Source organism: Dermochelys coriacea, chromosome 4, assembly GCF_009764565.3.
Source record: "Dermochelys coriacea isolate rDerCor1 chromosome 4, rDerCor1.pri.v4, whole genome shotgun sequence".
Classification (NCBI taxonomy): Eukaryota; Metazoa; Chordata; order Testudines; family Dermochelyidae; genus Dermochelys; species Dermochelys coriacea.
Window position 1 is genome coordinate 45,492,293 of NC_050071.1, and position 12,062 is coordinate 45,504,354.

Consider the following 12,062-nt stretch of genomic DNA (forward strand, 5'->3'; position numbering starts at 1 on the left):
ATGCTCAAATAAATTTGTTAGTCTCTAAGGTGCCACAAGTACTCCTTTTCTTTTTTCAAAAAAAGATTGTCTCCCTCAGTTCCGCTGCCCAGCACCACAGCAGCCCTTGGCAGCTGGGTGGAGCAATTATAGGGAAAGTTCTACTCAATGCCTGTATCCTTGGGGTGGTGCATGCATACAGATTCTTTGGAGAATGATGCCAGCGTCTAATAAACTTCTTCTTTGTGCAAACTGTGTGATTTTCAGAGTCATAACTTGGCCAAATTTGGATGGTTTTTCATGAGAAAAGCAAAAGGCATAATCCCTGCTCCAACAGCATAGAAATTCTAGAGTTTCTCAATGAAATAGTTGTAAGAATTTTTAAAGTGGGCAGAACAACATATTTTTCTCTAACTGCATTCTTGGAAATCACTGAACCACTTTAGCTGAAACTTTCCAAAAATATTCAGTCGGAGGCAGACACCTGGCATGGAAAATTTCAGCCTGAATAGTTAAAGTTTGGCAAGTTATAAGCTACTGAAAACAGAGTTTTATAACACGGAGGTGTCAGGCAACTCTAACTAGGTGACACTGCCATCTCTCCCCATAATAAAAGCCATCTTTTTGGATATTTGGCATTCTTGGTATTCAGCTTATCCTTTTCTTAATATGATTTTTTCATGACAGACGTGTCTTCTTTAACCAGAAACTCTACTGGAGCTGGAAAAGGAAATGGCCAAGAGTGTCTTATAGGATTTTCCCCTTTCCCATATGGAAGGATGGGAAGATCATGCACAACCACCAACTTTGTGGCATCATTTTGTCCTGTCCCCAGACTCCATGTTTTTTTTGTATTACTTGTAGCATCCAGGAACCCCAGTCATGAATGAGGGCCCCATTGTGCTAGATGCTGAACGAAAAAATTGTCCATGCCCCAAAGAATGTACATTCTATGTATGATAAGAGATGAGAGGTAGACACAGACAAATGGGGAAGTCCAGAGAAACAATGAGAGCATGATAAACAGTGGTCACAGCACATCAGCTGCATCTCTGTTATCAAGTTTTTTGTAGACCTCACAGCAAAGGGGAGTTTTAAATGGGAGATTTAAAGGAGGACAGTGAGGTGGTTTTGTGGATGTTTATGCAGAGCTCACGTGTATGAGGGGCAGCACTGGAGAAATCACGTTATTTGAAAACATAACAAATGGTTGCTGGAGGGTGGCATCACTGGCAGAGTGGAGGTGAGAGTCAACATCTCAGTGTTTGAGAGAGGATAGGTAGGGTGGGAGTATCCCTTGGCTAGGAAAATGGCATAACTGAAGGAGGAGAGAACATATATGTAGTGAAGGTTGTTAGCGTGGGCACAGGTTTTCCACAAGACACACTTAGCAGGAGTGAAGGAAGCAGGTGTTGGGGGTGAGCCAGGGCTGTGGGTGGCAGTGACAGAACAGAGGGCAAAAGAGAGAAAGGTGAAGGATAGTTAAGTGTGGAGAGAATCAACAAACATATCAATTGGAGAAAGGGAAGAGACATAGAGAGCAGAAGAGAAGTCATCACCATTCCTGTACTAGAAGTAACTGAAGGGTCTGTGAGAGGAGGGGGCAGATGGGTGATGGTCAGATGGTCAGAGAGGAGGAACTCAGTGATGGATCAGAGATGAAAGTAATGATTGATGAAGATTATTCAAGTGAATGTCAATTTGGTGCGTGGGTGTGTTGAACCAAGGCTGAAGGTCAAATGAAGAAGTCAGGGTGAGAAGATGGGTCACTAAAAGGTGAGTGGGTCATCAAAATGGAACTCTGAAGCCATTGAAGATATCAATGGGATATTGTGATGAGAGGAAGAGGGAGAGCCATGAGTTGAAATCAGAGAGAAAGGAAAAGTGATGGGGAGGAGCTGGATGGGGAGGAAATGACAGCAGCATGGAGGAGGAGAAGGAAGAAAAGTTGGATGCAGTGCTGCTCAAAAGAGGAGAAAGGGGCAAGAGGAAAGAGGAAGAGATTGGAAGTGACAGGAACGGGAGAGGAGAAGCTCATCAGGTGGGAAGGGAGTAAGCTGGGATGGAGAGGTGGAGGGTCAGATGTAGAAATGGTTGCAGTATCTGATAGTCTTTTTTCTGCTCTTTGTTGACAAGCATGACAATTGTATACTGTCCGTATCGCTTGCTAGATTTTCTTTTGAATTTTTTTTCACACACCCTACTTGCTTTTGTTCAAGCTTCTTAAGCTTAATTGCTATTGGGGAAGCATAAGCGTTTTTTCTCACATCAGTTACTCTAGTTCACTGGACAGAATCAAGGTTCCAGTAAAGTCAATGACAAAGCTCCCATTGGCTTTAAATGGAGACAGCATTTAGCATGTAGTATACGGCTTTTGGAACGCTTGTCTGATCAGATATTTTGAAGTTAATTTCCAAATGGGCAAACAAGTCTTCATCCAAGAAGGTAAAATATTTTATTTTCCCTTTCTGAAAGATACAATTTTAGGCTCAGACAAGAAATAAAAATTCCTTTGTTTTCCCTCTCCCATACTTAATGTTCAGTTTTCATTAAAAGTAAGAATTTTATTCATTAATTTCATCATTTTTAAAATAATTAAAATTACTTCCAGAAGCCTACTGTACATAAAGATGCAGATTTAAAAATAAATTTTGAAAAATGAAGAATCCAGTTCCAAATCAAACTTATACTTGGATTTTATGTTGTTTAAAATTCCAATGTATATACCCAAAGCTAAAAAAGAAAGTAGTCTAAAATTGTTGTCAACTGTACAGTTTTTTGTAAAATGAATTTAATCATTTTGTCTTTTTATAAATGAGTGTCACACTCTCTCGAGAGCAAGTTTGGTAGTACTTTAATTGTTGGAAGAATTGGGACAGCAGGTAACACAGCATATGTTTGTGCTTTCTACTGATGGTATATAAAAGACAAAAAGAAAAGGAGTACTTGTGGCACCTTAGAGACTAACAAATTTATTAGAGCATAAGCTTTCGTGAGCTACAGCTCACTTCATCGGATGCATTTGGTGGAAAAAACAGAGGAGAGATTTATATACACACACACAGAGAACATGAAACAATGGGTTTATCATACACACTGTAAGGAGAGTGATCACTTAAGATAAGCCATCACCAACAGCAGGGGGGGGAAGGAGGAAAACCTTTCATGGTGACAAGCAGGTAGGTTAATTCCAGCAGTTAACAAGAATATCAGAGGAACAGTGGGGGGTGGGGTGGGAGGGAGAAATACCATGGGGAAATAGTTTTACTTTGTGTAATGACTCATAAATGACGTAAAAGAATGAATGGACACAAATCAGACGTCAAGAATTATAACATTCAAAAACCAGTTGGAGAACACTTCAATCTCTCTGGTCACTCGATCACAGACCTAAGAGTGGCTATACTTCAACAAAAAAGCTTCAAAAACAGACTCCAACGAGAGACTGCTGAATTGGAATTAATTTGCAAACTGGATACAATTAACTTAGGCTTGAATAGAGACTGGGAATGGATGAGTCATTACACAAAGTAAAACTATTTCCCCATGGTATTTCTCCCTCCCACCCCACCCCCCACTGTTCCTCTGATATTCTTGTTAACTGCTGGAATTAGCCTACCTGCTTGTCACCATGAAAGGTTTTCCTCCTTCCCCCCCCTGCTGTTGGTGATGGCTTATCTTAAGTGATCACTCTCCTTACAGTGTGTATGATAAACCCATTGTTTCATGTTCTCTGTGTGTGTGTATATAAATCTCTCCTCTGTTTTTTCCACCAAATGCATCCGATGAAGTGAGCTGTAGCTCACGAAAGCTTATGCTCTAATAAATTTGTTAGTCTCTAAGGTGCCACAAGTACTCCTTTTCTTTTTGCGTATACAGACTAACACGGCTGCTACTCTGAAACCTGTATATAAAAGACAGTTACTAACGTCCAATCATAAATCAGCACAGCACTTCGTTTCCTGGTTAATTTTTTTAAAAAATTGATATGGCAAGGAACAATGAAAATGTACTGGCAAGTTAGTTTGTGGTGAAGAATTCAATGACCACTGAGTTCTAAAAATTTACTAAAAGGTTGTTGGTGGTTTATGGTCCAACCAAGGTAGGTTATGTTGTTCTAATGTATCTTTCTAAACTGATGAGTTTAAAATGTTAAGGAAATACTTTTGCAAAAGAACGTCAAGAACATGTAAATGTGTAAATGATGCCATTTTGAAACAAGTTATGTAATAATGTTTCAAAATGGTGGTGCGAGATTGGGTGCTCAAATAAATCCAGAACAGGAACTGGATTTTTAAAACCATAAAAATCAAGTATGAAAACATATCAGGCCACATGCCTAGTTCATATGGTTGATAAAACATTTAATAGCTGGCTTTGTCATTGGTAATACATGGTTATATAATGTTGAATGTATAAGTGGCTTTCTTCAAACCACAGGGGTTTTTCAATGCTTATGTCTTTTATATGTGTTTTAAAATTTCTTTTCAGAGAACTCTCTCAACCATAAAAAAGGATAGAAGATATTACAGCTCTTCTTAAAGCCAAAATATATTTTTATATATTTGACAATAAACGTGACTTTAAGAACTGCCCCATTTTTATAATATATTTAATTATTTTAATAGGTGAAACTTACATTTGAAACTTCAGTCTTTGAGAATGAAGGAACATTTCAACAAAGGTATAAACAGGCACAGTCAGCTATGAACAATCTCGTCAAGCTTCTGTGGGGAGAAGATAATATGGATCTTCAGCTGGCTATCCAAGGCATGCCTCATATTGTTATGTACCTCACACTAAAATTGGACTCTGAAACATCTAAGGATGAGGTATGTGGTCAACCAAATGACGCAAAAGACAGGCAGGATTCAATTTAAATCAATAGATGTCAGTAAATGTTGATTTCAGATAACACACTGAAATCAATGGAAAAAACCCATTGATAACAGTCAGTGCAGCACCTGCAGGGATGTGGTGTCACCAGCCCTGTAGCAGTGCAGAACGCCCTCTGCAGCTCTGCTGTCATGGGATTGAGTGAGCTGGGCTGTGACAGTGGAAACACAGAGGGTGCAGCCATAGAGTCAAAGATGCTGAATCCATGTGGGTGCAAGATGCTGTGAAGTCTGCAGTTCTGGTGTGGCAGAGCAGAAGACCCCTGGCCACGGCTGCAAGGAGGAGGAGGAGGAGGACAAGCTCCCAGTTGCCTGGGAGGCCACTCCACTTCTGAAAGGGTTTGTCCTGTGCAGGAAATATTCAGTAACGAGGTGGCCTCCCCAGGTGGGGGCTCTTCCTCCTCCTTGCAGACCTGGGTAGAGATCTCTGCTTTGCTGAGAGAGCCCCTTGCACACCCGCTGCACACCCACTATCAGCGCTGCCCTAACTGCTACCCTGCCTCATCTTAATTTCCTGCAACTAAAAATTAAAATACTTAAAAAATAAAAAGTTAAAAATACAAATTGATATTAGTCTAAATTGCAAAAAGTTAAAAATTAGATTCTGCTGAGTCTACTTATAATGCTGTCAATTGCTGTGACTTTAAATAAAGGTATCTGATGCTTACTAATACTTTTGTAAGTGATTCCATCTTATGGTCAAAGTGTCTGCAAAATTATTAAGTCTATTATAGAAATCAGGCCTGAAATTCCAGGAAAAAAGTTAGGAGTCCATCTTACAATCTTTAATTGTATTTTGAAACACTGCAGCACTGCTGATGGTCCCTTGATAAAGAACATTACCATAGGCCCATAGAAATAAAGTGAGAAGGATTATCTTCAGGTTTTAACAATTACCTGCCATATTCTTATCATGCTGCTCTGAACATCACTTTATGAATGTAAAGCACAATACAAGTACAAAGCATCCCAACTCATCAGAATTTTTTTATGGGAGAAGCTGGTAGCAAACCCTATATTTAAGTTGCCTAGCACTTTTCATTATAAAGGATTCGTGAGACCTTTCCTTTGCGAAACATTAACATTTCCATTGTTTGTAGCAGGCCTTTGATATTAAGCACAGACAACATCCTCATGCTCCAGAAATGTCCTTTCTTTTGTCCTATGAAATTCCATTCAGTTTTTGCTGAGATATTAACTGTTGAGAATTGCTATTTCCTTTCTCACACTTACGTTTGGCAGGAATATGTTTTCAGAGTGCAAGTATAACTGAAGACACGAACATTCTAAGGTTGGGTTCATTCTGTTGACAAAGCAGCAGCAGCACACACTGTATGAGAAATGACTGGGAATTATCAGAACAGCTGTAGCAGGTAGGGAGAGATAGTTGAGCTGGGCTGGGCTTCTATCCCTCCCCTGGACCCAGCATGACTCCAGGGCTGCTTTAGGAGCATCACATGGAGCAGCAACCAGGCTTCCTACCCTAAATTGCCCCTGGACTCAACACTTGATCCAAGGAGTCTATTTCCCCTCACTCACTCTGGGACACTATATAGAGCAGGAGCTTCCCAGACTCCCAGGGTAGCAGGTGAGAGAAAGAGCTGGGACGGGCTATGTTCTTTTCCTCTCCAGCTGCTGACTAATCTCTAGTGGTCCATCCTTCTGCTGGGATAACAACTTTCTCCAGTTGCAATTTGTCCTGTAGTTTAAGTTGCAGATGTCTTCATTGCAATGATGACAGTTAGGGTTCAAACTCTTCTGTTAATACATTATGGAGTGGAGAGTGTTACAGATGCACATAAAGGAATTTGTTTTTACCGTTTTCCTTTGTGAGGGAGAGGAAGGTAACTTAAGAAATTATTTTAACCGCTGTTCCTTCCCCCTACATTAAAGAATATTGTTTAGTTTGCAAAATCAAACTCTTGAAAGTTAGGATATGTAATATTTACAGCTACTTAATTCAGCCCCTTGTGTGTATGCCTTATGATACAGTCTCATATTATTTTTTTCTGCAGGACTCCTGCTTCAGTTAGTGTTCAGGATGGACAGACAGGGGGCAGAATTAATGCTACACAGGCAACTATAAATCTGGCATTTCCTAACTTTTCAACCCTAGTAATGTTCTCTGAAAACACACACACTCTTACCTTTCCACCCCGCATTGGGATAAAGGCTACATTATAATACGGTAAGCCAGCAGTTCTCAAACTGTGGGTCAGGATCCCAAAGTGGGTTGTAACCCCCTTTTAATGGGGTCGCCATGGCCAGCATTAGACTTGTTGGGACCCAGGGCTGAAGCTGAAGCCTGAGCTCCATCCCCACCTGGGGCAATGGGTCTCAGACTACAGCCCCTCTCCTACAGCCCCCTCTCCTCCCACCAGGGGCAGCAGGGCTTGGCCTGTGGTCTCCTTTCTCCCCACCCGGAGCGGCACGGCTCAAGCTCCGATGCACCTTCCCCTCACCCTCCACCCGAGGTCATGTAGTAACTTTATTGTCAGAAGAGGGGTCGTGGTGCAATGAAGTTTGAGAGCCCCTGCTGTAAGCTTTGCTTTTCAAGCCTCTATCATATCATTTAGGAGACTACACTTTCACTATCAGAGGTGGCTATGGTACAAAGTAGTTTATACAAATGTCTTTTATAAATCCTCAGGACCACTCTAGTTCACTTTCTGCTGTTTTTTGCAACCTAAGACTTCTCCCATTAATGTACAGAAAATTTCAGAACTTTTCAGAAAATTTCTCACTTTGGTATTTTTCCACAATAAGAATGTATAAGGTACTGTCAACTGGCAATGAAATAAAAATAAGAAGCTTAATCAAAGTTCACTTACAACATGTTGCAGATAGTTAATTTTTCTTTTCAAAATCTTATGCTGCAGCTCCTTGTCCATATTGGATGAACGGGGACTATATGATAAGGCTAGAGATAGTTGTCTTATAAAGAAAGAGGCAGCATTGTCTAGGTGAAAAACATAAACTTAATATTACTAAAATAGTGAAAAATACAAGGATAACCAAGGTTTATCTGGTTTCAGAGCTACTAGTTTCCTCATTAGGAGGTTGTTAGATGTGGCACAGTTATAGTCCCTGCATTTGGGTATGTGAGGGCCACTCCCTCGCTACCCCACATGGCACCATTGTCCTATCCCTTCTCCACACTTTTCTGTGATGCAGGACTGGCACAGCATAAGGAGTAGTACACTACACCCTTGAAAAAGAGGTTGCAGCTGGCCTGCTCCCCCTACATTCCAGGGATAAATTCTTCTCTGAGCAGCCCCAGAGGCGGTGCAATCTTAAACAGCCACTAATGCTGTCCTGTGCTTAAATGGCATAATTGAGCTCGTAAAAAACACAAACTTTACCAAAAGAACACCATGCCTTTTGGAGAAAATTGTCCTTAATGTTATCCTATTAACAATGAATGAATAAGGATATGCTGTTCCAGACTGCAGAGTTTACAGTACTTTGGATTAGAATTGAAGAAACTTGTCTATCTGTCTTCTATAAGTGATCCGTTACTGGGCTTTTTATCTCTATCTTGTGGCTGGTTTGGTGTGCAGATCACATCTTAGCCTCATTAGTAAATAATGGTAATTTATACTAGGTTCTCCCAGTTATGAGAAGTTTTATACTAGGTTCTCCCGGGCACTCAAAAGCAGAATTAAAGAATCCTAAGCCTCACAGAGCTCTGGCTGTTGTATCATAATGTAAAAGTCATCTCCCTACAAGGAAATTAGTCTTCCATGAAATCATGGATTCAGCTGGTAGGCTGAGTCTCAGTTGGGCTTTTTAGAACAGAGTAAATATTTTATTCCACTGTAACAGATTTCTATACTTGGACAGTCTTCCAATGATGTCATGTTTTAAGAGAATAATGTTATTCATGTCTTTTCTAAATGATTGATATCAGTATTGGAAGAATTTGTTTAAAGCAAGCATTACTGAGCAACTAATGAGACCCTGTTGGCCTTTACAAATACTTAACATGTAAATTTGGCAGTAATATAGTTCCTATTTTAACAGCTTTTGAATGAATCTTGCAGGGCTCACAGTCTTCTTGTGTACAGCAAAGCAGAAGACTGTTGTCTCCTTTCACTGCGGTGTAAGGATAACTTAAAACATCCTTTGTCAATGTCCTATGTTTGAAGGTTGAAGGAGGTTTTTAGGTGGTCAGCTCTTTTTAGACAGGAGTCCTTTCAGCCATCTTTCTTGGTGCCAAGACTGTTCTGATTAAAGCAAACTGTTTCTTTGCACTTGTGGCACCTTAGAGACTAACAAATTTATTTGAGCATAAGCTTTCGTGAGCTACAGCTCACTTCATCGGATTCATCCAATGAAGTGAGCTGTAGCTCACGAAAGCTTATGCTCAAATAAATTTGTTAGTCTCTAAGGTGCCACAAGTACTCCTTTTCTTTTTGTGAATACAGACTAACACGGCTGCTACTCTGAAACTTGTTTCTTTGCAGTTCATTATATGAGAAGTGAGGATACTGGAAATAGAAGAGCTGGGATTTACTGACAAAAAAATATTTCCATGCAATATTTTAGTGTTCGGTTCACAAAATATTGTATTCTTTTAAGATTAACTACTTTGTAATTTATTCATTCAGTTGTCCTTGGCCTTTGCACCATTTAGACAAAATGACATTTTTGAACTTGCTTGGAAGACAACTGATCTGCTTGTGTGGTGATAGGTACTAAACCTTACTAACTCATTAATATATAGATGGTGCTACTGGGATCTTTTGTTATGTTTGTCTTTTCTTTCCCTGGGAAAGTGTAGTTATTTCTCAAATGAACAGTGTAAAGGTCCCCCGTTCATTGGGAAAGAAAAGATTTTTTTTTCTAACCCATTGCAATGCTGTAATTAGAAAAGGCTTTTTTTCTTGATGAGAGGTTGATGCAGAAAATCCTTGTTGCAAACAAGTATTTAAAAATAGAGCTAATTAAATTGAATGAGAATGGCAGAGCTTGCCAGTTCTCTCAATAGTGAGACTTGAAATTCTTTTAATCTGATTGAAAATAAAATTTCCCAACAAACTTTTGGCATGGTCTGGATGTGCTTTGTCATATGAAATAAAAAAGTTAATGACTTCACTGTTGCTTTTATTTGTTAAGAAAGATAATTTAATTTTTAATAGTATCTCCTGGCCTCTCTATCTTGGGTAGACTTGCTATTTCAATTAGATTATTTCCAGACCATCTAGTAAAGATTCAAAACACTGTATAGGTTGCAGCATCTCTATAGGTATCAGTTATTAGCTCTGTACATTTCATGGGTTGACAAACTGCATCAAGTTTGTGGACATTATCCTTTATTTAGTTTATTATTCCAACACAAAAGTGCTTTAAGTTAAAAGTTTCTGAAGTAATTAATATAACTGTTATGTAAAATAGGTAACTACAGGATTTCCCTTAAAGAACCCTAGGAATTTAAAAGACTGGAAAGAATCAGGTAAAATAATTTACCTAAAAATTTATTACCCGTACAATTACTGATTCTGCAATTTCTTGCCCTCAGGCAGACTTCTGCTCCTGTGCACCCATGTGTAAACAATTGCATGCTCAGGACCATATTTGTTAATGACCTATGAATTTTTTCAGTGTGTACCTACTAATATCTTGGTTTATATGTAAATATATCATCAGTGATGTATATGTTCAAAGGCCGTGTATTTATGTTGTAGTTTAGGGCCTGATCTTTAGAGGGGCTGTGAACCCACAACTCATAATTGAAAAATGAAGAACACCGTGGTTCTATTAGTGTGAGTAAATGTTCACCATTGTGAGTAAGGGGTTCACAGATTTCCATTTAGGGGACAGATTACATGTTCAGATTGCCGTACAACATGAGCAAATTAGATTCCATGGGACTGTCGTCTTTTAAAATGACAAAAATATTTTTAAGATGTGAAATTCTGCAATATGTTGTTTTTAATTTTTGTATATATTTGCCCTCATAGTAAAGTTTTTTCCAAACATATATATGCACATGCTTAAAAACTTCGCAAGTTTGTAGCAAGGTCTGGAAATGCCCTGACAAACCAGTGCTAGATAATATACTCGGAAGGTATGTGATAAAAGTTTTCAGGTCTAAAATAACTGATGTTGCAGATATACTTTTTCTTTAGCAATCTTTTCCTTTGCTTAACTGACTAATAATTTGATATCCTGACAGCAAGAAATTCTTTACCAATACCCCATATCAGAAGCATCCCAAAAGCTGAAAAGTGTGAGAGGAATATTTCTCACTCTCTCTGATATGCTGGAAAATGTGACTGGAGCCCACATTATCAGGTAACAGTATTTTCAATTTAATACAAAACCTTTTTATTTATTTTTTAACTTCCCTTTCTTTTTATTTATAGTGAAGAAAACATCTATACGTAAGGCTTTGTTATTATGCCTAGTCAAAATACGAATCAGTAATACCTTTTAATCAGTACTGTTTTATTTGGTATAGCCTGCTTGAAGTTGGTCTGCCTAATGTGGCTGTACTGTGAATGGTTATGTGATACTGGTCTGTTTCTTTGCTTTAGGTCTCGGTGGCTAAAAATTTAGTATAATATGTAACGTATCACAGAATCTGGTCTTATGAACTCCCAGTCAAGCTTGATCTAAATTCTTTAGCAAGATTCCTGGATTCTGTATCATTTTAGTAATTAGCTTAATTGAAATTAAAAAACTAAGATTTTAACTCAGTTACATATGAAAATGAGTGAAAGTTGGTACATAAACTCCTATTTATTAATTTTGATATTAAATTTATTTTATTTCCCGAATTTTTGTGTGTTTTTGATTTGTCAAAGATTTTTGTATTCTCAGCATGTAACTACATCATCTGTAGAGGTGCAGCACAGAATCTCACCCATTATTTTAAGTCTGTTTGCAGACTCAAGAGGACAAGATTGCAACAGTTTTAAACTTAGTTCACATTTCAAGTTCAAGATTTTCTTCTCAGCCATAAAATCTAGGGCATAATTGTTTTAAAAACTGAAAGCTTAAACTGTAGAACACATTTGCTTGGCAAATTCCACAGCCTTAGAATCTGAGAGTATGTCTACACTTTGAACTGGGGGTGTGATTCCCGGCTCACATAGACATACTCACACAGCTTACATAGTTAAAAATAGTCATATAGTCAAGGTAGCACCGGCCATGGCAAGCAGCAGCATGAGCTAACTACCC

The 12,062-nt window shown here is 38.7% G+C and overlaps 1 protein-coding gene across 3 annotated transcripts in view; it reads left to right on the forward strand.

Moving 5' to 3' along the window:
• The window catches only part of INTU (inturned planar cell polarity protein), a 109,143-nt gene that overhangs the window by 37,479 nt on the left and 59,602 nt on the right, over positions 1 to 12,062 (forward strand). For all 3 annotated transcript variants that reach the window (XM_038400715.2, XM_038400714.2, XM_038400716.2), the window contains exons 4-5: positions 4,608 to 4,811; positions 11,053 to 11,171. In XM_038400715.2, the coding sequence (XP_038256643.1) occupies positions 4,608 to 4,811; positions 11,053 to 11,171 (323 nt within the window). The remainder of the gene's footprint in view (positions 1 to 4,607; positions 4,812 to 11,052; positions 11,172 to 12,062) is intronic.